This window comes from Martes martes (genome assembly GCF_963455335.1).
Source record: "Martes martes genome assembly, chromosome: 8".
Taxonomy (NCBI): Eukaryota; Metazoa; Chordata; class Mammalia; order Carnivora; family Mustelidae; genus Martes; species Martes martes.
In genome coordinates, this window is record NC_137895.1 from 122,152,621 (window position 1) to 122,179,551 (window position 26,931).

General features: G+C 36.5%; 1 protein-coding gene across 1 annotated transcript in view; it reads left to right on the forward strand.

Annotated features, from left to right (window-relative positions):
* Window positions 1-26,931, forward strand: part of MALRD1 (MAM and LDL receptor class A domain containing 1) — a gene marked incomplete at its 5' end in the record, with an annotated part of 744,051 nt that overhangs the window by 155,392 nt on the left and 561,728 nt on the right. Inside the window, 4 exons of the mRNA XM_080810106.1 lie at window positions 1,309-1,461; window positions 1,877-1,982; window positions 2,446-2,813; window positions 6,461-6,873. Of these exons, the coding sequence (XP_080666232.1) occupies window positions 1,309-1,461; window positions 1,877-1,982; window positions 2,446-2,813; window positions 6,461-6,873 (1,040 nt within the window). The remainder of the gene's footprint in view (window positions 1-1,308; window positions 1,462-1,876; window positions 1,983-2,445; window positions 2,814-6,460; window positions 6,874-26,931) is intronic.

Below are 26,931 nucleotides of genomic sequence, written 5' to 3' on the forward strand. Positions count from 1 at the left end.
TATTTTTAAGTATTTAAAAAATATATTGTATTTATAATATTACAGCTCACCTCACCTTCCTCCCTGTGTAGGTAAAGCATTTTCAAAATTGAAAATGATTTATCATTAGGTTAAAATTCCCTTGCGGTTTTGAATTTTATAATCTCAGCAAGTGAATTATTGTATACTTTTATTCCCTAAGCTTAGTGCTTTCTTCCTAAGTCTTTTTACAAGGGAACATCTATGCAAATTACTACTGTATCCTTGGATATAAATAACCAATGACCAAGGATTCCAGTGCAATAATCATCTGTAGGAGCAAACCTCATTTTGTGTTGGGATATATAGTAACACTGAATGTCCACACTGAACAAACTCAAATTGTGCCTTTTGGGTTTATCTTTTTTCCAGAATCATAGCAATGAACAGTTATTGTCAATAGTTGCAGAAAAATATTAGATTTGGGGTGAAAATCTTTGGATTTCATTCCATCTGTACAGTTTCCTAACTCTCTGACCTTGGTTAGGTCAGTAACTTCCCTGAGCTTTCCTTTCTTCCTCTGTAAAGCAGTTATAATAATAACAATTTCTTCATTGGGCTATTGTGAAAGTTGGATCTATATAAAGCATTTAATACAGGATCTGTGAATAGGTACTTATTAAACATTAGCTATTATTCAACACTATTATTATAACTTCCCAGTTCTGCCTTTTCTCTTCCTCTTTTCTTATGGCTTTGTGGAAATTAACTGTTTCTTATATATTGACCTGAAAAGTGGGTCAAATTATTCTCCCCTGCACAAATTACACAATGCTTCAGGAAATATTAAGCTTTACAAAATTGCTGGTGAATGCTATATTAAATATAATAATTTGGATTTCTCAAATATTGATTTTTTTTGGAAGTAGCTACTTACCATGTTTTAATGTAAAATAATCCGTAGGAATAATTAATTCTTCCAGATGATGTCATAGCAGCAGAGAAATAACATGAGTTATCAGAATAAATTAGGTAGAACTTAGCAATTCTATAACCAAAATGGCTATTAATACTCTTTCTTTGAAAAAATATTTGGTAAAAATTTAATTTCTTGAATTGATAATTCTGCCTCATCAATTTCCAGTATGAAAAGCACAACTCAGTGTTTTTTTGTTGTTGTTCTGTTTTGTTTTGTTTTGTTTTTTAGATCTGTTGGGATCCTTTTTTTCCTCCAAGGTGTCCTTTAATGTACTTAGAGAGGTATAAAAAAGTGACAGTTGAGTTCTACCCTTTCTAAAGTATGTGAACACTTTGGAGAGCCAACTTAGGAATCACATTTTGTTTTCTCAGGTTCCAGATGTGACTTTGAAGCACATAGCTGTGGTTGGTTTGAAGCAATTAGTGGTGACAATTTTGACTGGGTATGGAACTCTAGAAATAACCTTTCGGCTGAATTTGAGCAACAGGCCCCACCTAGGGATCATACTCACAACACAGCTCAAGGTAAGAAATAAGGACAGGCTGTCTGTTACTCCTTCCATTCACCCTTGGTCAGGTCTGTTCAGAGAAAGAGAAGCATTTGAAGTTCTATGTTAGTGCAACAAATAGTGTGACAGCTGAATTTGTCATAAGTTATGCTTCTGTTTGTTATTATGAAGTGACTCCTTCATGGGTGGTGGGGAGAGTATGGATATATTTTTGGCTGAATTCACTGAAATTATTACCTTTTTGCATAATTTTCACCTAGAGGTGGATACTAGTTGAGTTTCCACAAGAGCAAATTTGACTAACAATCACTTTTATTGATTTCTAATGGTCTAGTCTTAATTTTAGTCAGACACAGAGCTTAGGATGGGGTTAAGGAGCAGGTGTGTCAGCTCAGTCGCTAACTTAACAATTTGTATTTGTGTCCCAATAGGGCATTTTATGTTCATTCTGAAGAAAAGCAGAAGCTTGTCACAAGTTGCCAAACTCCAGAGCCCAACCTTTACCCAGGCAGGACCTGGATGCACGCTTTCCTTCTGGTAAATTCTAAAAACTGTGGTCAGCTACCCTCGCAGCCTTGTGGTTGCAGGCACACTCCTGCACTTACCAGACTTTATGATTTTATGGTTTGGCTTTAAAAATAGGTGTTAGATTTACAGTCAGAATTTTTCTTAGGAACACATTGTCAGCATTTGTTGTGTTCTTTCTTTGGAGGAAAGGGACTCTTTCCCTCCAACAGTGGATTATAATTTAATTAACTCTGCCTCCCCTATTCTGAACTGAACTCCTTGAGAAAGGCTCCCTGGGTCCTGCGAGCCAGAGTGTGCCCCTCAGCAGATAAGCTCTCGCATATGAGCAGCCGCAATTACTGCAGGAAAGAAAGGCGTCTGTTGTGATAGCTAATTATTAATTGGCTGTTGATCAAGCGGAAGAGCCCGTAAGTTAAATGTTTCGTCTGTGCCATAAATCATTTCCATTCCTTGTGTTGCCTCTTTTTTTCAGGTTTTATAACTATGGTCTGTCAGTGGGGGCCGCTGAGCTCCAGCTACACGTGGAAAATTCCAGTGACCCCACCGTACTCTGGAGAGTATTATATAACCAGGGCAACCAGTGGTCACAGGCGACTGTTCAGCTTGGACGCCTCACTCAGCCCTTCCATTTGTCACTAGATAAAGTCAGTCTTGGCATTTATGATGGAGTCTCCGCTATTGATGACATCAGATTTGAAAATTGTACTCTTCCCCTTCCTGCGGACAGCTGCGAAGAGCCAGATTTCTTCTGGTGTCGACGCAGCAAAGCTTGCGTAGAGAAGCTTCTGTTATGTGATCTGGTAGATGATTGCGGTGATCACACTGATGAGGATGACTGTGGTAAGTACTCTCTTATTTTTCTCTTTTTTTGGTCCTTATTTTGGTAGTGGGGGTCTTGATTAGTTCAGTGTTTTCTAGCCAGTCCACGCAAAGACACGAAGCATTGTTCCAAAGTTGATGACTGTGATGAGTGATGAATTAGTTGGGCTACCAATATTTGTAGTGGTGACTAAGGAACTAGTTACTAGAGATACAATGCTGAACATGACTACTGAGTCTCAGATCTCAGGGAGCGTATGGTCTAATCGAGGAGATGGATGTTATTCAAATATTTAAAAAATAAATACAAAACTGGCAGCTTTGATGGGAGATACAGAGAGGGGAGCTGTGACTTTTTATGATAACTTCCTAGAGGTAACAACTTAGCTGAGATCTGAAAAGTAAGAAGTCAAAGCATCTGTGCAAAAGCCCTGATAAGTGACTGCATGGCAGATGGAGGCCAGCCAGTGTGGCTGGAGGGAGGACGTGAAGGGGATGGAGGGTACAGCATAAGGACAGGAATGTGGGGGAGGCCAGATTTGCAGATCTTCTTTGTCCATATTAGGGTTTTTCTTCATCTGAAGGTTTTTAATAAGGAAGGTAATATAAAAAATTGGTGTATTAAAGCATGTCCCTGTGGATACAGTGTGATGAGTGGGTTGGAGGAGAGCGGATTCAGAAGACCCATTAGCAGGCCGTTGCAGTAGTCCACGAGGAGGGGTAGGCATCCCAGCCAGAGTGATGGAGATGGAGGGAATGCTGTTTGGGGGAATATTTGGAAGGAACATTTGATGGTGTTTTGGCTACAGGGAGCAGAGATAGATAAGCTGGTAGATAGGCTGTCAAAGATAAGTCTTGAGTTTCTGGTTTAAATGACCAGAAAGCTTATGGTATCTGATGATTACATGTGTTTTACAGTTTTATGAACCTAGCTCCAGATAGTGCCCACTGCACTTCCTCCTGAAAATGAATCAGAAGCTCATAGCTGTTTTGGTTTTTTTTTTTTTTTTTTTCAATTACAAAAATCATTCAGAAAAAAAGTTTGCATCTTCCCTTGTCCAGAAATAGCAACAATTCTTAAAATTCAAGCTGTATGCTTATTACATTGAGAGGCTAATTATAAATCATAGAGAAGCCATAAAATGCTTGGTACATCATAGGAAACACTGCATTAAGAAATTTCCATATAAATTATTGTAGAGAGTCCTGCATATATGTGGTCTTTGATACAGTCAGGTGGATTGAAGTCAGAATTACCATGTGTCTAATTACACAACTAATACTTGAGTGGATAGAAATACAGTTGATAGTTTAGACAATGGCTAACACAAGAAGTGTTACTTGTCCTCAAGGTAATTTATTTGTGCAGATTTAGAAAGCTTTTTCATCTTTTTGAAGCTCTCTGAATCCCCCTCCTCAAAAAAAAAAAATTGGTATTTCGCTAAAAATAAGCAAATTATCCTACAAACCACTCGGTGTTAACTTAGAATGGAATTATGGCAGTACAAATATAATCTCAGAATCTTCTTGTGACTAAATATTAATGAAAGAGAATAGGAGTGGCATTAGATGGTGAGTTTCTCTCACAGCTGTCCATATAGACGTATTATTGGTTTGCATAGAACACATTAGACATCCAGAAATCGCTGTCGTGTTTCCTAAAGTTGCCTATGTTTAGAGACAGGGTCTTTTATTTAAAGGTGGAGCTGCACATATTCCCTTTTGAAATACAGATTGCACATACAGTCAATAGGAAGACAGGCAATATCAAAATCTGTTGGCTTGAGTGCCAGTTTTATGTCAAAAAACTTAGCAGTTTGACATTCTCCTTCTGCTCCACAACCAAAGACTGACACCTGGGGAGTACACTGCAGGTCCCCGGTTCACGTCACAGCTGGGCTTGATGAGTCACAAGTGAGGAAATATCAAATGAAAGCTCATCTTTCATTTGACATTTACTCACTGGGTTCCCTTCATTAGGTCTAAGCTCCTGTTCTGTGGTTTGCAGAGACAGATGATCTGTTCTTGCCTGGCTGCATTTATCCACATATGCCTGTTATTTACTGTTTCAGAATATTTATTCCCCTTTGGCACAAAGTACATTTACTAAGATGAATCGTTAAAGGACAGCTGACATTTATTTAAAAAAAAATACTAATTTATGTAAATGAAGCTAAAAGGTAGAACTCCTCGTTAATTCTAAATCCTGTTCTTTCTGCCCAAATAATGCTAAATGTACATTCTACAGCATTTATTCTACACAAATCCTGGTGTCAACAAAAATGCTCACATCCCCAAAAATGAATACATTCCTATATTATGCTAGAAATTATGGTCGATTGTCTAGTTGACAAGGGACAAGTCAATTCTTCAAAAGTGCTTTCAATTCTTCTAGAGACCGAGGGGAGTTTAAAGTTTAAAAGCTCCAGCTCAAAGGAGCTGCAGTGCAGTGGGAAGAAAAGACTGCCTCCCAGGGGACACAGCACAACAGGAAGCATAAATAGGGAAGGAGAGAGGCGTGAGGTGTTTAAGGATGTGGGGAAGATGGTATATGTGAAATGAAAGGATAGTTAGGGATGAACAGGAAGTTAATTTAATTTGGGAAAGGTGAAGATTGAAAGAAGAGTTGAGATTTAAGTTTACATTAAGTGAGTCTATGTTATAGGAATTTGAATAGAGGAGGAAAATGATAAATTGCCATGGAAGGTGAAAGGATGGTCATTCTGGCACTGGGGCCAAGGGACATTTGGAACTGGGCCAAGATGGAACCAGAGGGAGGAGTTTTTCAGCATGAGGTCTGGAAAACATTGACATCAGAATCATGTTGGGTGCTTGTTAAAAATATGGATTCCTGGGCTTCACCCCATATCTGACAAGCTAGTACTTGTATGGGGCTTTGCCATGGAGTGGGCAATTCTACCAGGCTTCAGGTCATTCTGGAAGACTGAGCCCTATTAAAATATGACTGTTCTCAGTTCTGCATGTTAGACTCACCAAGGGAGATGATGAAGTATCCTGATATTTGGTGCACGATTTACACCAGTTACATCAACATCTCTGGGGGCGCCCGGGTGGCTCAGTCGGTTGAGCGTCCAACTCTTGATTTCGGCTCAGGTCATGATCTCAGGGTTGTGAGATCGAGCCCTGTGTTGGAGTTCGTGCTCAGCGGGGAGTCTGCTTGACAGTCTCTTTCCCTCTGCCGCCCTCTCCTTCCCACACACTCTCTCTCTCAAATAAATCATTTAAAAAAATTAACATCTTTGGAGATGAATTCTGGGCCTTGGTGTTTTTTGTTTTGTTTTGATATTTAATGTTCGCTGGTGATTGGGACATTCGGCTTGGGCGCCTTGAGTTAGCCGTGGTGTCATGATCATTTGCATGGAGTCACAGTGCTAGAGATGATGAAGGGATAGGCATGAAAGGCATTTGGAAGATGATGGCTAAAGTAATGCTGCCTTCAGTCTATAAAATATTATTACTTGATGTAAATCTAGGATTTATTCACCTTTTAGAAACTTTAATGTTGTATTTAAAAAACAATTAAAATGGTTAATCATGTCAGGAGCAAAGTTTCAAAGAGTTTTCTTAATTGTAGTTATTTTTGTCCTGAATTATTCATTCATTCATTCATTCACTCATTCATTTGCTATTATTTAATGCAATTTCAGTACCTGAACTCCAGTGTAACTTTGAAAATGGAATTTGTAACTGGGAACAAGATACAGAAGATGACTTTGATTGGACCAGGAAGCGCGGTCCAACTTCGACACTTAATACAGGGCCCATGAAGGATAACACTTTGGGCACAGCTAAAGGACACTATCTCTACATAGAATCTTCGGAGCCACAGGTTTTCCAAAACAGAGCTGCTTTACTCAGCCCTGTCCTCAACGCCACCAGTACAGAGGGCTGTACCTTCCGCTTCTATTACCACATGTTTGGAAAGCACATTTACAGGCTGGCCATCTACCAGCGAGTCTGGAGTAACACAAGAGGACAGCTGCTGTGGCAGATATTTGGGAATCAAGGCAACAGATGGATAAGGAAACACCTCAGTGTTTCCAGCAGGCAGCCTTTTCAGGTATGGATAATGGATTTCATTATGTGTATTTAAAATGCATCAGAATGTCTAAGGAATATGAAAGATTCCTATAACCTTGCATTAAAAGCAAGTGGAATTTGATCAAAGTTACCTCGAAATACATTTATCATTCAATTAAGGGTGTACCAAAGCTTGTTAAGTTGCTTTCCTCCTTGACTACCCCCAATAATGTGTGATTAAAATTTCTAAAGGTGGACACATGGTATTGGCAACAGCTGCAGGTCCCCTCTGACTTGAAGTCATTTTTCTACTGAAATAAAAAATCTGGAGGGAAAAAGAGTTCTGCACAGTTTCTGGTATTCTGCCAAATGTTCAGATTCTAAGATCTGTTATTTTGAATATTTCATTTGACTTCTTCACATTTGTAGGTAAGTAACAAAAATTCGAGAAGAGTGCATGCTTTGTTGGAGAATCACACAGCTCCTCTGGGGCCAAGCCAGAGGTCAGGCTAGCTAGGTCTCCTCGCTCCTGGTGGAGTAGTCTCTACTTCTTTACTCTGAATCTCGGACCTTCTCCTAAAAGGAAAACCTAGAATGGCAAGCTTAAATGCTTATGTGACTTTTGTAGTTTGGTGAAGGAATTTTCCGTCTATTATCTCTTTCATTCCCTCAGCAATTCCCTGAAGTGGGTAAGTCAGGCTCCTTTTTTGTCAGTTTTACAGGTAGAAATAAAAAAAAAAAAAGCCAGCGAGGTGGTTATTTACATCTGGTCAAAGAGATGGTGAGCAGCGGAATGGGAACTTGGACTTGTCACATGTAGGAGGGTTGAATATTTGTTCTTTTTGCCTTTGCACAAATAGATCTACATATAATATATGGAAAGAGACTTCTTACCTCTCTTGGCTAAACATTTTTTTGTTTTTTGCTTTTTTATATAGGCTGAATTTCTCTGTTTCCCTAATTTTAAAGTATTGCCTCTTTCTAATTGTCTTCACAGCTTTGTAGCCAAGAACTTAGCTCCAGGCCCCCCGTTAAGAGCCATCATAGATATACATCATATATGACTCACTAGAAGACACACTGAAATTAGTTATTTGTCTAAATAGGCATAAGATGAAATCATGAGAACTAATCTGCTGCATGCAGAGAGTTCAGCTGTAACGGTAAGATGGGTGTAATCATAAGAAATGAAATTGAAGGAAGGTTCTTTGACTTTTATTTAATAATAGCTCATCCACTTCAAATTAATTCTTAATATTTAATCAGGTGAATTGTAATTTGGGTCAAACTAGTATTCAGTGGATAAACTCTCCTTGTGATATTTACTCAAGAATTGGTTGCCAGGAGAAAAATCATCTTGGCAAGGGAGCTGCTTCACATTCAGATGAACATGGAACTAACCAAGGAATCCTTTAGTTATGAATCTGAAATATAGAAATTGGGGTTTGAAACCCATTTTGGGTTATACATGGAGTTCTCTGTTTGATTTCATCTAATGGTTCTTCTAAGGTTTTTTTTTTTTTTTTTAAGATTTTATTTATTTATTTACAGACAGAGATCATAAGCAGACAGAGAGGCAGGTGGCGGGGGGAGAGAAGGCTCCCCGCTGAGCAGAGAGCCTGATGCAGGGCTCGATCCCAGGACCCTGAGATCATGACCTAAGCTGAAGGCAGAGGCTTTAACCCACTGAACCAGCCAGGTGCCCCTAGGGTTTTGGTTTTTTTCCATGACATTCAGGCATGAAAAGGTGAAATCAGATTGTGCATGCCATGTGGATTAATTATTTAAGAGTGTAAAAATTGGGTCCAGTTTAAGCAACCAGATACTTTTCTTCATTGAATGAGTATACGTAGTTGTTGCAAGAGCAGCAATAACCAAGATTTTATTCAACTGTGATATTGTTGGTGAAACTACCTAGTATCAATCCAGCAGGTAACGTGCTCATTAAATGTTTATTTCAAAGAAAAATTCAAGGATTTTTCAGGGATTATGTATGTATATATAGTTGACACACAATGTTACATTAGTTTCGGGTGTACAACATAGTGATTCAACAAGACTATACATTATGCTATGTTCAACAGAAGTGTAGCTACCTCCTGTCCTGATACACTGTTCTTACACCATCATTAGCTATGTTTCTCATGCTGTGCATCCATTACTATGACTTACATGTCCAAGAACCAGAATTCTGTAACTGCCACTCACCTTCAACCATTTTGTCCAATACCCCTCCTTCTTCCCCTCCAGCAACCACCAGTTAGTGGTCTGTATTTATAGGTCTCATTTTGCTTTTTGTTTGTTTATTCATTTTTTAAAAACTTCCAGATAGTGGAATTATATGGTATTTGTCCGATGAATTTCACTTAGAACAGTATCCTCTAGGTTAATCCTCGTTGTCTCAAATAGCACATCTCATCCTTTTTATGGCAATACAGTATTCCAGTGTGTGTGTGTGTGTGTGTGTGTGTGCGTGTGTGTGTGTGTATGTGTACCACTTCTTTCTTACCCATTTGTCTTTTGATGGACACTTAGTTTGCTTCCATATCTTAACTATTACAAATAATTCTGTAGTAAACATATGGGTGCATATATCTTTTCAAATTAGTATCTTTGTGGTTTTTTGAGTAAATACTCAATACTGGAATTACTGCGTCATATATTTCTACTTTTAATTTTTTGAGTGACCTCCATTCTGTTTTCCACAGTGGCTGCTCCAATCTGCATTCCCACCAACAGTGTAAGAGGGTTCCTTTTTCTCCACATCCTTTCTAATATTCTTTATCTCTTGTGTTTTTGGTTTTAGCCATTTTGACAGGTATATAGTGATATCTCATAGTGGTTCTAATTTGCAGCTACCTGATGATTAGTGACATCGAGCATCTTCTCATTTGTCTGTTGGCCATCAGTATGTCTTTGGAGAAATGTCTGTATATGTCATTTGCCCATTTTTTAATTTTGTGTGTGTGTGTGTTGATTTATGTAAGTTCCTTATATATTTTGGATATTAACCCCCCAATTGTATACGTTGTTTGTAAATATCTTCTCCCATTCAGTAGGTTTTCTTTTTGTTTTGTTGGTTGCCTTTGCTGTGCAAAAGCTTTTTATCTTGATGTATCCCCAATAGTTTACTTTTGATTTTGTTTCTTTGCCTCCGGAGACATATCAAGAAAAATACTGCTATGGCTGAGGTCTGGGAAATTACCGCCTGTTCTCTCTCCTAGGATTTTTTTTTTTTTTTAAAGATTTTATTTATTTATTTGACAGACAGAGATCACAAGTAGGCAGAGAGGAAGGCAGAGAGATGGGGAGCGGGGAGCAGGCTCCCTGCTGAGCAGAGAACCCAATGTGGGTCTCTATCCCAGGATTCTGGGATCATGACCTGAGCCGAAGGCAGAGGCTTTAACCCACTGAGCCACCCAGGCGCCCCGGCATATAATTTTTTATAACTTAAAATTCTTTGTATTTCTATGATGTCAGTTGTTTCTTCTCTTTCATATTTTTAGTCCCCCCCACCCCGCTCTTTTTATTGTTTGGTGAGGCTTCCTAAATGTTGGTGAGTTTTGTTGATTTTTTTCAAAGAACCATCTCCTGAATTCATTGAGCTATTTAATTTGTATTGTTTCTATGTCATTTATTTCTGCTCTGATCTTTACTGTTTACTTCTACTGGTTTTGAATTTTTTTCTTCTTTTTCTAGCTCCTTTATGTGTAAGTTTAGGTTGTTTATTTGAGATTTTTCTTGCTTCTTGAGGTAGGCCTGTATTGCTATAAACTTCCGTGTTAGAACTGCCTTTGCTGCATCTGAAAGATTTTTGGACAATTGCATTTTCGCTTTAATTTGTCTCCATGTATTTTTTTTTTCTTTGATTTCTTGGTGGATCCTTTAAATTGTTTAATTGCATGTTAGTTAACATACATGTATTAGTGTATTCCCCAGATTTTTTTCTTGCTCTTGATTTCTATTTTCATAGCATTGTGGTCAGAAAAAATGCATGGTATGACTTCAGTCTTTTTAAATTTGTTTATACTTATTTTATGGCCTAACGTTTGATCTGTCTGGAGAATGTTCCATGTGCGCTTCAAAAGAATGTATATTCCACTGTTTATATGTTCTAAATATATCTGTTAGATCCGTCTTGTCCACATGTCATTTAAAGCCAGTGTTTCCTTGTTGATTTTCTGTTTGGATTATCTGTCCATTGATATAAGTTGGTTGTCAAAGTCCCTGACTATTACTGTATTACTATTGATTACTTCCTTTATATTTGTTCTTATGCTTTATGTATTTGGGTGCTCCTGTGTTGGGTGGATAAATATTTACAATTGTTACATCTTCTTGTAGGATCGTCCCCCTTATTATGATATAGTGTCCTTCTTTGTCTCCTGTTACAGTCTTTGTTTTAAAGTCTGTTTTGTCTGGTATAAGCATTGCTTCCCAGTTTTCTTTTCAGTTCCGTTGCATGATAAATACTCTTCCATTTCCTCACTTTCAGTCAGCATGTTTCGTTAGGTCTGAAATGAGTCTCTTGGAGGCAGACTATAGATAGGCTTTGCTTTTTTTTTTAATCTATTGCATCTCCCTATGTCTTTAGTTTGAAACATATAGTCCATTTACATTGAAGTAATTATTTATAGGTGTGTATTTATTTGCATTTTTTTTTTTTGGTGGTTTTATGGTTGTTTTGTGTTCTCTGTTCCTTTCTTCTCTTGCTCTTTCTCTCAGGGTTTGCTAGCTTTCTTTAGTAATGTACTTGGATTTCTTTCTCTTTATTGTTTGCGTATCTATTGCCACTGTTTGATTTGTGGTTATCATTATATTTATATATAACATCTTATTCATACAAAGTTTGTATGAAGTTGATGGTCACTTAAGTTTGGCCCATTCTAAAAGCACTATATCTTTATTCCTTCCTTCACCGCATTTTAGGTGTATGCTGTCATACTTTACATCCTTTTATTCTTTTTTTAAAAAATTCTTTTATTATTTCTTAAGAGACAGAGAAGATGGAGGGGCAGAGGTAGAGGAAGAGCGAGCATCTCAAGCAGGATCCATGCTGAGTGCAGAGTCTGATCTGGTGCTTGATCTCACAACCCTGAGACCACGACTGGAGATGAAATCAAGGGTGGACTTTTTTTTTTTTTTTTTAAAGATTTATTATTTATTTATTTGACAGACAGAGATCACAAGTAGGTAGAGAGGCAGGCAGAGAGAGAGAGAGGAGGAAGCAGGCTCCCTGCTGAGCAGAGAGCCCGATGTGGGGCTCGATCCCAGGACCCTGGGATCATGACCTGAGCCGAAGGCAGAGGCTTTAACCCACTGAGCCACCCAGGCGCCCCAAAGGGTGGACGTGTAACTGAATGAGCCACCCAGGTGCCCCTTTACATCCTGTATTTTGTGACTCCTATGACTGGTTTGTTTTATAGTTTTGCTTAATTTTACTGCTTTTGTGCTTCCTAGTTTTCTTACTCCTGGTTATGTTCTTTCCTTTCTAGTCAAGGAGTCCCCTTTAACCTTTCTTCTAATGCTGGCTTATGGTGATAAATTCCTTTCATTTTTGGTTGTCTGTGAACTCTTTCTCTCTCCTATTCGGCATGATAGCCTTGCTGTATAGAGTATTCCTTGTTGCAGGTTTTTTTCTTTCAGCACTTTGAATATATCATGCCATTCTATTCTGTCTTAGAAAATTTCTGCTGAAAAATCAGCCTTATGGGATTTCCTTCTATGTAATTTTTTTTCCCTCTTGCTGCCTTTGGAATTCTTCATCACTTTTTTTTTTTTTTCATTTTTATTACTATGTGTCTTTCATCTATTTCGAGTTTTATCTTTGTGTATGGTATAAGAGAATGGCCCAGTTTCATTCTTCGGCATGTGGCTGTCCAATTTTCCCAGCACCATTTATTGAAGAATCTGTCTTTTCCAGTGGATATTCTTTCCTGCTTTGTCGAAGATTAGTTGACCGTAGAGTTGAAGGTCCATTTCTGGGGTCTTTATTCTGTTCCATTGATCTATGTGTCTGTTTTTGTGCCAGTACCATACTGTCTTGATGATCACAGCTTAGTAATACAGCTTAAAGTCAGGCATCATGATGCCCCCAGCTTTAGTTTTCTTTTTCAACATTGCCCTGGCAATTTGGGGTCTTTTCTGGTTCCATACAAATTTTAGGGTTGTTGTTGTAGCTCTGTGAAAAATGTCAATGGTAGTTTGCTAGGGATTGCATTGAAAGTATAGATTGCTTTGGGCAGCACAGACATTTTAATGTTTATTCTTCCAACCCATGAGCATGGAATGTTTTTCCATCTCTGTGTCTTCCTTAATTTCTTTCATAAGTGTTCTGTGTTTTCTACAGTATAGATCCTTTACCTCTTTGGATAGGTTTATTCCTAGATATCTTATGGTTTTGATGCTATTGTAACTGGGATTAATTCCTTAATTTCTCTTTCTTCAGTTACATTGTTAGTATATAGAAATGCAACTGATTTCTGTGCATTGATTTTGTATCCTGCCATGTTGCTGAATTGCTGGATGAGTTCTAGTAATTTGGGGGTGGAGTCTTTTGGGGTTTCCACATAAAGTATCATGTCATCTGTGAAGAGAGAGAGTTTGACTTCTTTGCCAATGCATTTTATTTCTTTTAGTTGTCTGATTGCCGATGCTAGGACTTCTAGTACTATGTTGAACAATAATGGTGATGGTGGGCATCCCTGTTGTGTTCCTGACCTTAAGGGAAAAGCTCTCAGTTTTTCCCCATTGGACTTTTTGTAGATGGTTTTTATGTTGAGGTATGTTCCCTCTATCGCTATACTTTGAAGAGTTTTAATCAGGAAAGGATTCTGTATTTTGTCAAATGCTTTTTCTGCATCAATTGAGAAGATCATATGGTTCTTGTTTCTTTTATTAATGTGCTCTATCACATTGATTGATTTCCAAATATTGGTCTACCCTTGCATCCCAGGAATAAATCCCACCTGGTCATGGTGAATAATCTCTTTAATGTACTGTTGGAGTCTGTTGGCTAGGATCTTGTTGAGTATTTTGGCATCTATGTGCATCAGGGATATTGGTTTGTAATTCTCTTTTTCGGTGGGGTGTTTGTCTGGTTTTGGGATCAAGGTAATGCTGGCTTCATAGAATGAGTTTGGAAGTTTTCCTTCTATTTCTATTTTCTGAAACAGCTTCAGTAGAATAGGTATTATTTCTTCTTTAAATGTTTGGTAGAATTCCCCTGGGAAGCAACCTGGTCCTGGACTCTAGCGTTTTGGGAAGTTTTTGATTACTGCTTCAATTTCCTTACTGGCTATTGGTCTGTTCAGATTGTCTATTTCTTCCTGTTTTATTCTTGGTAGTTTATAAGTTTCCAGGAATGCATCCGTTTCTTCTAGATTGCTTAATTTGTTGGCATATAGTTGCTGGTAGTAATTTCTAATAGTTGTTTCTATTTCCTTGGTATTAATCGTGATGTCTCCCCTTTTAGTTATGATTTTTTTGGGGGGACTCTTTCACTTTTATTTTGGATAAATCTGGCCAGAGTTTTATCGATCTTATTAATTCTTTCAAGAACCAGCTGCTAGCTTTGTTGATCTGTTCTACTTTTTTTTTCTGGTTTCTATTTCATTGATTTTTGTTGTGACCTTTATTACCTTTCTTCTCCTACTTGGTTTAGGCTTTATTTGCTGTTCTTTCTCTAGGTCCTTTAGGTGTAAGTTAGCTGGTACATTTGAGATTTTTTCTAATTTTTGGAGAGAGGCTTGGGTGGCTATGTATTTCCCTCTTAGGACCACCTTTCCAGTATCCCATAGGTTTTGGGCCAATGTGTTTTCATTCTCATTAGTTTCCATGAATTGTTTAAGTTCTTCTTTCATTTCCTGGTTGACCCAATCATTCTTTAACAGGATGCTCTTTAACTTCCAAATGTTTGAGTTCCTTCCAAATTTCTTCTTGTGGTTGGGTTCCAGTTTCAAAGCAGTGTGGTCTGAAAATGTGCAGGGAATCATCTCAGTCTTTTGGTGTCAGTTGAGACCTGATTTGTGACCCAGTGTGTGGTCTATTCTGGAGAAAGTTCCATGTGCACTGGAGAAGAATGAGTATTCTGTTGTTTTAGGATGGAATATTCTATATATATCTACATAGTCCATCTGGTCCAATGTGTCATTCAGAGCTCTTGTTTCTTTATTGATCTTCTGCTTAGATGATCTGTCTATTGCTGTGAGTGGAATGTTGAGGTCTCCCACTATTAATATATTATCAGTATTTTTCTTTATTTTGGTTGTTAATTGGTTTATATAATTGGTTGCTCCCATGTTGGTGGCGTATTTACAATTGTTAGATTGTTGGATAGACCCTTTAAGTATGATAATCTCTGACATTTTAATGATTATGTGTGCTGATATGGACCTCCTTGAGATCATCTCATTTGTAATTCTGCTTTTTGGACTTGGATGTCTATTTCCTTCCCTATGTTAGGAAGGTTTTAGTTTTTATTTCTTCAAATCAGTTTTCTACACTTTTTTCTTTCTCTTCCTCTTCTGGGACTGCTGTAATGTGAATGTTTGCTTAATGTTGTCTAAGAGATCTTTTAAGCCAACCCCCCCTTTTTTTAAAAAGTTCTTTTCTCATTTTACTGTTTACTTTGTGTGTTTTCCATTTAGGATCATTTGTTTAAAGTGAAATGCATAGGCTAGAACTAGATTGCACATGCAGGTATAGGAAGTGTTTGACTTGTTAATGTCAGTTGAAATAATTGAGCACTGCTATTATGTGTGGCTTGGTCAGTAAGGCTCAGCTGGTCATTTACATATAAGACTTTACACCAATCTTCTAACTGATTTTTTTATTATGGTATTTATTGTGGTATAATTGACATATAATAAACTATACATATTGAAAGTTTTGAAACCATCACCACAATCAAGATAACAGATAAATATGCTTCACCTCTAAAAGATTCCTCACATCACCTTGTAATACCTATATCTGGCCTTCACTCCCATCCCTTAATAACACTGAATTGGTTTCTCTTAGTATACATTAATTTATATTTTCCAAACGTTTAAGTAAATTGTACAGTATGAGTTTTTTTTTTTTTTTCTGATTTATTGCATTCGGTAGATTGCTTTATGTTATGGAATGTGTCTGTAATTCATTTGTATCTATTGCCAAATAGTATTTTATTATATGGATGCAACACAGTTTATTCAATTATTAATCTATATTTCAGTTGCTTGTAGTTTGGAGTATTGTAAGTAAATCTGCTGTGAATATTTGTATGTAAATGTTTATATAAACATCTGCTTTTATTTTTCTTGGTAAATACCCAGGAGTGAAGTTGCTGGATCATATGCCAGAAGTATGTTTAACATTTTAAGAAACTCTTAAACTGTTTTTTCATAGTGAGCCATTTTTTATTCCCATCAGCAGAATATATTAGTTCCAGTTCCTCCACATCTTAGCCAGTACTTGTTATTATCAGTCTTCTTAATGTTAGTTATTAGAAGTATATAATGGTATCTTATTGTGGTGTTAATTGCATTGCCCTAAGCATTAATTATGTTGGACATATTTTCTATGTTTGCTTGCCAAAGGGAGCATAATTTGAAGTGTCTGTTTAAATCTTTTGCCCAATATTTAGATTGGATTTTTGTTTTCTTATTATTGAGTTTTGAGCTTTTTTATATTTTCTGGATGCAAGCTTTTGCTTGGATACGTTAATGACAAATATTTTCTCTTGGCTTGTGTTTTAATCTTTTAATAGTTTCTTCGAAAAGGAGGCACTTTTTAATTTTGATGAAATCCAATTTATTATTAACTCAGACCCCCAAAGCTTTCCTTTCCTTTTTTCCCTATCCTTTGTGAACTTTGATTACATGTAAATTAAGCTGTTTGAAGTTGTTCCAGGGCTTATTATTGCTTTGTTCAACTTTTCCTAATTTTCTTTTCCTTCTGTGTTTTACTTTGGATAGTACCTACCTTTGTATCTTCAGTGCCTAAGCTACTATTCAATGTCTAAGCTACTATATCTTCAATTCCTAAGCTACTAATCCTTTCCGGTGTATATTTTCTTCTCATTTTCAATTTTATTGTCAATTTTATATGTAAATTTTGATTTGGGCCTTCATGTTATTTTCCACATCTCTATTTTAGACTACATAGAGTAGTTTTCATAACTCTTTTAGATGATTGAAGTGATGAAAGCAAGGTAGCAGTAAGGAAGATCCCCTGCTTGTATTCCTCTCAAAAATAATTTGGTAATCATCCGTGGAGAAGATGACTTTGAGGGACCTATAGGATCCAGCCACAGGGTGGGAGCCATCCTGCCTGCTCACTGAGCTGCCAGAAGTTACATCCATGCCCCCAAGAGGTTGCCCCACCAGTCTCAGTTAACAATGATATTGAATCAGCACTACAACCACTCCGTTACCTCTCAATCATGGTACAGAAGTGATCCTACCTTTGCAGGGACCCACCAGGAGATATCGGCATCTGTTCTTCTAGAGGTAGGCCTTTAGACTTTCATCTGACTTCAGATCTTGAAGCATCTCTGTAAGCCAGTTCAAGCTCCTCACAGCCATACTTGGGGGGTGGTCCATTTTACCCAGGAAACTTCCTAGTGATCTGGCAGGAGCCTGCTTAAGGACCACACAGGAACTATATTTGTCTGCATATCTTGTTACAGTCCTGCCATTTGCATGCCTGACTGCAGACCATGAGGCAGACCTCTGTCCTGTGCCAGCCATACTGATCAAGGTTTCGGAGGCAGTTCTTTCTAATCAGGGACCAGGGAAGATCTCTGTCAGCCTAAACCACTGGTAACAGGCCTGACAACTGCAAAATCCACTGAACATCCAGGAGCAGCCACGAGACTTGGCTCCAGTTCTGGTCCCCTGTGATATTGTGAGCTGGGGGACTGACAGAAGAAGGTTGTTAACTATTGAAACCAGTCCATAAAGATTGGAAGAGGGTTTTGTCTTTCAAATGCACAGACAGAAAAGCAAGGCTGCATGGATCATGAAGATTGAGCAAACATGATGCTACCAAAATAAGTTAATAAACCTTCAGTAAATGACCAGAAAGAAAGAGATTTACAAATTTTCTGTCAAAAAATTCAAAATAATAATCTTAAAGAAGGCCACCGACATTAAAGTGAACATAGTTATACAACTGAATGAAATTGAGAAAATAATGTGTGAGCAAAATTAGAAATTTAATGAAGAAATGTAAATCTTTAAAATAAAACCAAACAATTTCTGGGGCTGAAGAATAGTGGTACAACTGAAAATTTCATTAGAGAGCTTCAGCAGCAGACTAGTTCATACAAGAAGGTCAGGGAATTTAAACACAGGTACTTGAAATGAGCCAGTAAGAGGAGGAGAAAGAAAAACAAAAAGAGTGAAGAAAGCATATGGGGACTGTGGAAAATCACCTAGAGAATAAATATGTGTATTCTGAAAGAGAAATGAGAAATGAGCAGACAGCTTATTTAAAGAAATTATGACTGGAGACTTCTCATATCATGAGAGGGATTTGGCCATTTAGATATGAGGCTCAGGATTCCCAAGCAAGATGATCTCAAAGAAGATCTCTTTGAGACCTATTATATTCCAGCTGTCAAAAGTCAAAGACAAAAATTTTGAAAGCAGTAAGAGAAGAGTGACTTGTCACATGCAAGGGAACTCCCACCAAATGGCTATCAGTGATATTCTGAGCAGAAACTTTATAGGCCAGGTGAGAATGGAATAATATATTCAAAGTACTGAAAGAAAAAAAAATGCCAACCATGAACTCTATATCTGGTAAAGTTGTTCTTCATAAATGAAGTAGAGATAAAGACATTCCTAGATAAAAGCTGAGGTAGTTCATCACCAATAGACATTCCTTCCAATAAATGCTAATGGGGGCTCTTTCAGTTGAAACAAAAGGATGCTAAGGAACAACATGAATACATGTGTAAGTATAAAAGGTAAATTTAGTCAAATTCAGAATGCTCTAATACTATAGTGGTGCACAATTCTAGTGTAATTCTAGTATAACAGCATAAAAACATATTAAAAATTCTATAGTTATAATAACTTATTAGATACACAATACAAAAAGATAAAATTTATACACAATATGAAAGCATCAGTAGCATAAAGTATGGAGAGAGTGTAGCTGTAGATTTATAAAGTTTTAAAATGCAGTTGAAGTTATCAGCTTAAAATAGGTTGTTATAACTGTGAGATGGTTTAAGTAAGCCTTGTGGTAACCACAAAGAAAAACTGCCATAGAGACACAGAATTTTAAGAGAAAGGAATCAAAACATAACATTACAAAACATTACAAAAGAAGACAGCAAGAGGAGAAAAGGAAAAACAAAATACTCAGAAAACAATGCAAACAATGGCAATAGTAATTCCTTAACTATCAATAATATTTAAAAATATAAATGGACTCTGGGGTGCCTGGGTGTCTCAGTCAGTTAAGTGTCTGACTCTTGATATTGGCTCAGGTCTTGATCTCAGGGTTGTGAGTTCAAGCTCTGCATAGAGTGGGTGAATGGCTTATAACAATATACAAAATCCAATAATATGCTTCCTGTGAGATTTGTCTTAGTTTTAAGACACACAAAGGCTGGAAGTGAAGGGTTAGAAGAAGATATTCCATACTCATGGTAACCAAAGGAGAGCAGGCATGGTTATACCTATTTCAGGTATGAAAGACTTACAGTCAGAAGAGCCAAATAAAGTCATTAAGTAATGGAAAAAAAGGGACAATTCATTCAGAGCATATAGCAATAGTAAATATATATGCACACAATATTGGAACACTTAAATATGTAAAGCAAATAGTAACAGAATGAAAGGAGAAGAAACATCGTTATAATTGTAGGGGCCTTCAGATTCCCACTTTCAGCAATGGCTAGATCATCAAAACAAAATCATTAAGGAGGTGTTAGGCTTACACTGCATCAGATCAGGTGGACTTAATGACATCTACAGAACATTCCATTTGACTGCAGCTGTATATATATTCTTTTCAAGCACACATGTAACTTTCTCTAGGATAAATCATAGGTTAAGTCACAAAGCAGTTCTTAGCTAATTTAAGATTGAAATCATGTCAGGTATCTTTTATAACCATAACAGTATGAAACTAGAAATCAGAAACAGGAGGAAACTAGAAAATTCACAAATATGTAAGAATAACCACACTGTTGAATAACCAATGGGTCAAAAAAGGAATTAAAAAGGGAAAAAAGCTTATCTTGATATAAATGAAAATGAAAACACAACATACCAAAATTAATGAGAAGCAGCAAAAGCAGCTTTAAGAGGGAAATCTATAGTGATAAATACATATTGGAACAAAAGAAAGATCTGAAATAACCTAATTTTATCCCAAGAAACTAGATAACAGCAACAACTAACAAACAACAAAAACATCTAAGCCTAAAGTTAATTGAAGGGAGGAAATAAAAAATAGGGCAGAAGTAAATGAAGAAGAGTAGAAAAACAATAGAAAAGATCAACAAAACTAAGACTTGGTGTTTTGAAAAGAAAACAAAATTGACAGAAGAATCAAATAAGTATAATCAGAAATGAAGTAGGAGACATGGAACTGATACTACACAAGTACTAAGTATTGTAAGAGACTATTATAAACAAATATATGCCAAAATGTTGGATAAAAGAGAATGGATACACTCCTAGAAACATAGAACTTAATGAGAGCACATCATGAAGAAATAGAAAATCTGAACCAATCAGTAATGGGTAAGGTGATTGAATCAGTAATCACAAACCACCATTAAACTGAAGTTCAGTATAAGATGTCTTCCTGGTGAATTCTAACAAATTTGGAAAATAAATACCAATCCTTCTCAAATTCTTCAAAAATAGAAGAAGAAGGAACACTTCTGAAATTACTTTACAAGACCCAACATTAACCCTGATACCAAAGCCAAGCAAAGACATTTTAAGAAAAGATTTTTGGCCAGTGTGTTTGGTGAACATTGATGCAAAAATACTCTATTAAATGCTAACAAACCAAAATCAATAGCACATTGAGAAGGGCAAGTGAGATTTAACTCAGGAATGCAAGGATGGTTGATTTTATATAAACTGTTGAATGTGGTAACCACATTAACATAAGAATGAAGTCCTATCATCATCTAATACTTGTTGACGAAGCATTTGACAAAATTCAGTATCTTTTCTTGATAAAGATTTCTGAAGTTAGCTATAGAAGGATTATAGTTCAACGTAAGAAAGGCCATCTATGGAAAACCTACAGGTAATGTAACAATGGTGAGACTTGAAAGCTTTTCTTCTAATATCAGGAAGAGGACAATGAGAAGCCCACTTTTGTCAGTTCTGTTCAAGTTATTAGGATAAAATTGTGCTTGTAAATGACATGCTCTTAGATATAGAAAACCCTAAACACTCTATCAAACACTTTTAGAACTAATAAATGAATTCAGTACATTTGCTTGATAAAAGTCAATATATAACAGTCAGTTGCTTTTCTATGCAAACAATGAATGATCTGAAAACAAGATTTAAGAAAACAGTCTTATTTACAATAGCATCAAAAAGAAAAACATACTTAGGAATAACTTTAACCAAAGGAGTGAAACATTTATACATTGAGAACTGTTAAGACATTGATGAAAAAATTTACAAGACTAATAATTTGAAAGATATATTGTTTTCGTGTATTGGAAGCTTTCATATTGTTAAATTGTCCATGTATTCAATGCAATTCCTATAGATATTTATTGACACTTTTTATTGAAATGGAAAAAAAAAATCCTAAAATTTGTGTGGAACCATTAAGGAGTCCACATAGTCAAAGCAATCTTAAGAAGAACCAAGTTAAAGGTATTATTGTTCCTGATTCTAAACTATAGTATAGAATTCATATATTCAAAACATTATAGTTCTGACATAAGTGGTCAACTAGGCTTTTTCATGGATACCAGAGATACATAAGAGGCAAAGGATAGGCCTTTTAATAGAAGGTATTGAGAAAAATGGATATCCATATGCAAAAGAAAGAAATTGGACCTTATTACCATTTGCAAAAGTTAACTTGAAATGGATGAAAGGCTTGTATGTAGATTTGAAACCATGAAATTTCTGTCACATGGAGAAAAAAAAGCTCCTTGACAATGATGTAGACATTTTTTGATCAGACACCAAGAGCATAGGCAACAAAAACAGTGGTAAAACGAGGGGCTACATCAAACTAAGATACTTTTGCATAGCAAAGCAAACAGTGAACAAAATGAAAAGGCAACTTACAGAATAGGAGAAAATACTTGCAAACCACATGTCTGATACTCTTGTGAATCTTGAAGTTTTTCTAGTTTGGCAAAAAACGTGCTATTCCCAGATGTTTGCGAGTGCACGGACTGTTAATCTCTGTTACTCTAATTCTTTCTAGTGGTTCCTCACAGAAACAGTACTCTACCTGTTCTCTCTGACCTTGGTCAGTTATTCACTGCCTTTAACCACATCAGTGATGTGAGAATGGCAGAGTGTGGAAAAATGCGGTTTCCTTGTAGTATAACTGGTTATGTGGTGATACTCTACCTTTCTCTCCCTTCTTCTTATGCTCTTTTTCTTCCCTTCTCACTTTTATCTTTCTCCCTTCCTTTCCTCTCTCCTTTCTCCTTTCCTCCTAACTCTCAAGACTTAGTGAATATTTCCTGAATATTAGATGTTGTTACAAAATGTTATTTAATCCTCAGGTAGCAATAAAAGTTCAGGTTCAGGTAATAGTTTTTTTTGTTGTTGTTGTTTTTAATCCCCATTTTACAGATGTAATGAAACCAGTTGCTCTTAAGTTCATTCCCTTGGATTTCTTATCACTGGTTTCATTTCAGTTGAGGTTATCCCCATCCCTGGCTAGTTGTAATCGTCCTCTTCAGTTGGTCCTGCCATCCTTCTTGTACTTACTCACTGATCTTTCTGAAATGCACACCTGGTCTTGATGTTTCCTTGCTTAAAAATCCATACTGGTTTCCCATGATTGATGGCATAAAGTCGAAATTCCTGTGTGTCTTCCCATATTTCTTCTCTCCATGCCCAAGTCTGCTTTTGCTTCCTGAGTGTCAGAAGTTGCCAGGAGTGCCCTGACGTCATTCTTTTCCAGTCCTTGGGAAGACTTCTTCATCCTGCACATTTCCTTCTCCAAACATACTTGGAATCTAACGATTCATCTTTTTTAGATTCAGATTAGCTTTCACTTCAGTTTGTTTTACTATTTATGAAGTTTTTCCACATAGCTCCATATGCCTCCATGGAATTGGCCACGAATTCTCCTGTTCTCTTTGTAGACACAGTTGTATCATACCATTTTCATGTGTGTCTGTTCACCTGACTGTGAAATCAGTCAGCGCAAGAACCATGTCTCTCTTGTCCTAACATAGAGCATAGGGCATGAGATATCGGGGTGGTATATAGTAAATGTTGAAGAACTATTTGACTGCATAATTAAAGTCGTATTTAGTAAGTGGAGAGCCAGGACTCCTTTTCAGTCCTTTTTTTTTCTTTTTAACTTAATTTTGGTTCCTTGAGTGTATATTCATGATTATTTCTTAGTGATCTGAAACTATGGAGCATTATGTCAGAGTCATTTAGACAGTGATTGGCTTACACATGTGCAGGGCTTTCATAATTTGGAATTTTTATTTCAGTTTCAGTAATTGATCTAATTGATTTCTTATGTTTTGGATTATTATTATGAACATTTTAAATATAAGATCAAGCTATGTTTCACCTGAAAAGTACTCATGTTCATTATGACAGTAAGGTGAGTATCGCTCTAGATTTACTTTGAAGTAGTAAAAGTTCTGGTTAGACATTGACTGTGCCAAGTCTGTGCCTTCTTTTCTTCTGTACAGACTAGTGTGTACATATAAATTATTTAAATCTTCAGAAATGTAAAAATTTTTATGTTTCCTACTGTTAGTTCTATAGTATCTCAGAATTCCTATGACACATGCACATAATCTCAGAGCAGTTGACATTAATATTTTAGGTTAATTTCATAAGATATGATTGTCTTCATTTCCATCAATTGGTATAGGGGATGGACTTTGTTTTCCAGGTGGAGGTTCAGTCATAGAATTAGAAAACTTATAGGCATAATGGGATTATTTAGGTACAACCCTTTTGTTCTGTGGGTGAAAAAAACTAAAGATCCAGAAAAATCTCTCTTCTTTAATGTCTTTATAGGTACTTAAAAAGAAAGACTAGGTCCTGAGTTTCACACTCCCAACTCAATAATCTTGACACTGCAATACCCTTGGTCAACATTTTCCATATAATTAAGCATAATTGCATGTTAAAATAAGCAAAAGTATAAGAAATATACTGCAAAATATAATATTATCTTGCATATTTGATACTCAAATTCAGTATGTAATAACTCAAAGATAAATAATTCCAGTGATTCCTTGACTAAACCATTTTTTCAAATGAGACTACAATTTTGTAATATAATAATTTTGACTGTTCCAAATGCTACCCGTTTTGTCTGAAAAATGTATTTATTTATGTGCCATGGAGAAAAAAGTATTTATTCCAAAGGACTAATTTTCAAATATATGAATCTTATGGAGGTATACTTATGTTTCTCACAGTTTCTCTAGATATACTTTAGAGGGCATTTTCAGATTTTCACGATGCAGAAAAAAGTATGGTGTAACAGCTTTCTGAAGGAGAGTAATGGCATTTATCGTAACTTCAGGAGATTCCCGTTATTTTTGGAGTATGGTTGTTGTAGCACTGGTCATTTGTACTAATTATATACTTACTAATACTAATAATACACTATGCTAAATTATTAAGTGTTGGTCTAAATGAAGTCCTATAGGATACTGCAGAGAGGTGGTTGTATATGGATACTGGAGGGTAGATCAGTATAATGTTTCCTTTTCCAAAAGATATTCTTCAGTGTTTTATATTTTGAATGGTGTACGCTTAAAAGCGTGGATCTGAGGATGAGATATAGAATATGTAAAACTGTGATCCTACATACTAATATTGTAGGATACTTTCAGGTTTGACAAGCAGATGTTCCATTTTTTTTTAAAGTTTTTATTATTTGAGAGACAGTTAATGAGAGAGAACGAGTACAAGCCAGGGGAAGGACAGAGGAAGAGGGAAAAGCAGATTCCCTGCTGAGTGGGGAGCCTGATGCGGGACTTGATCCCAGAACCCTGGGATCATGACCTGAGCTGAAGGCAGCCACTAAACCGACTGAGCCCCCCAGGAACCCAGATGTTCCATTCATTTCAGAATACTGTCACCAGAAGAATATAACTAAACTTTATCACTAAATCTTTAGGTCCAATACAAATTATTGTGCTTCTTCTTCTTTTTTTCTTCTTTGGTTTTTTTTTTTTTTTTAAAGAGTTTATTTATTTATTTGACAAAGACTCAGCGAGAGAGAAACACAAGCAGGTGCAGAGGGGGAGGGAAAAGCAGACCTCCTGTGGAGCAGGGAGACCGATGCAGGGCTGGATCCCCAGACCCCAGGGTCATGACCTGACCTGAAGGCAGATGCTTAATGACTGAGCCACTCAGGCACCCCAAATTATTATACTTTTTTACCTAGATTAGGTTGCTCTTGGGTTGGCCATCTTTTTTTCTTTGAAGGATTCTCATTGTTTTTTTTCTAAGCTGGTTTTAATAAAGGTGTGCACTAATACTTGCTTCAATTATTTAGAAGTTATTTAGAATTCCTTAGGAGTTACTGTTATTTCATTTTCCCAGAATGACTTTTGGATAGGAGATACCTCTCTTTCTGTTGAGTCCATACTACTTCGCATGAATTTTCCATGAAAAATCAACATAGTAAAATAACTTGTTATAGAGTGCCCTATGTGTTGGGGATACTCACAAGTCAAAAGAGAAAGCTGTTTGAGTTATGCTCAATTGTAGAGGCATTTGAATGGGAATAAGAGAGAAAGGATAATTTATCACAACTGTTTTTTGAAGAAAATTTCCAATTAGAACTTTTAAAGATGTTTCAACTCTCATAATAGCATTTATTGACCTTCTGAAGGGCTATTTCTAACAAAGGAAACACAGTGAGATTCTTTATTGTATCTGGTCTCACCTGTGTATCTCATTTTTGCTAACACTTAAATGAGGGTGTAGGTATGTAATGGAAAATAACTCTCTCACCCAAGTAGCTATTACCTGATATTCTTACGCACCTTGAGTGTTACATCAGAATCATAAAATACTCTGAATTATGTCACAGCAAAATTAGTTCGAATACTTCTTTTCCAGGTATTTGACCCAGAGGTACCCTAGCACCTCTAGTGTTAAGACTTTATTGCTTTGTGATGTTTTCTGTCTTATCTGAGGACATACTGACAGAAAATGTTTTCTTATATAGCATTGAAATCTGTCTCTCTTTTGCTTTTTGGTGGGAAGATTGAGTTTCTTGGTGTAGATTCAGGATCTGTGGTAGTCACTGATAAGTATTACAAAAACCCACTTTAATTCAACTTACTCATTCTTTGGCATGAATTACTCATTCTTTGGCACTGAAGAAACTGGGGCTTAGTATCCTCAGCTCACTTCTTCCCAACATGACCTCTTTTTTTGAAGTGTATATTTATGTGTGAGGTAGAACTGGGGAGGGGTTGTTGGTTTTCAGAGATAGGATTCTTCAGCTCAGCCTTTCAATGCCATAGAACTTTCTGACTAAATCTGAAATAATTTTGCCGGGTTCTAATAACATCTTCAGCAATAAAGAAAAAGAGACTTTTCCCAGGTAGATTTTGAGGGGAAAGATTAAAAAAAAATCACAATTGTAATGTTTTGATTTGTGGAGTATGCCTTTAAATTTTAGATGGTGCATCACTTTTCAGTACATCTAGGAAAAAATGTTTCTGGAGTTATGTTATAAATAAAACAGGGTCATATTTAATAATGCTAAGTTGATCCCACTTTCTGTGAAATTGTATACAGAAATGCTAAACGTATAAATTATATATGCAGCCTCATGTAACATTTTTCTTCCAAGTGTGTACAGTTTGCTAAAATTTGCATTGAAACATTTTGGATGGAGTCTGCTGGCTTGAAGCCTGCTTAAGCAACTC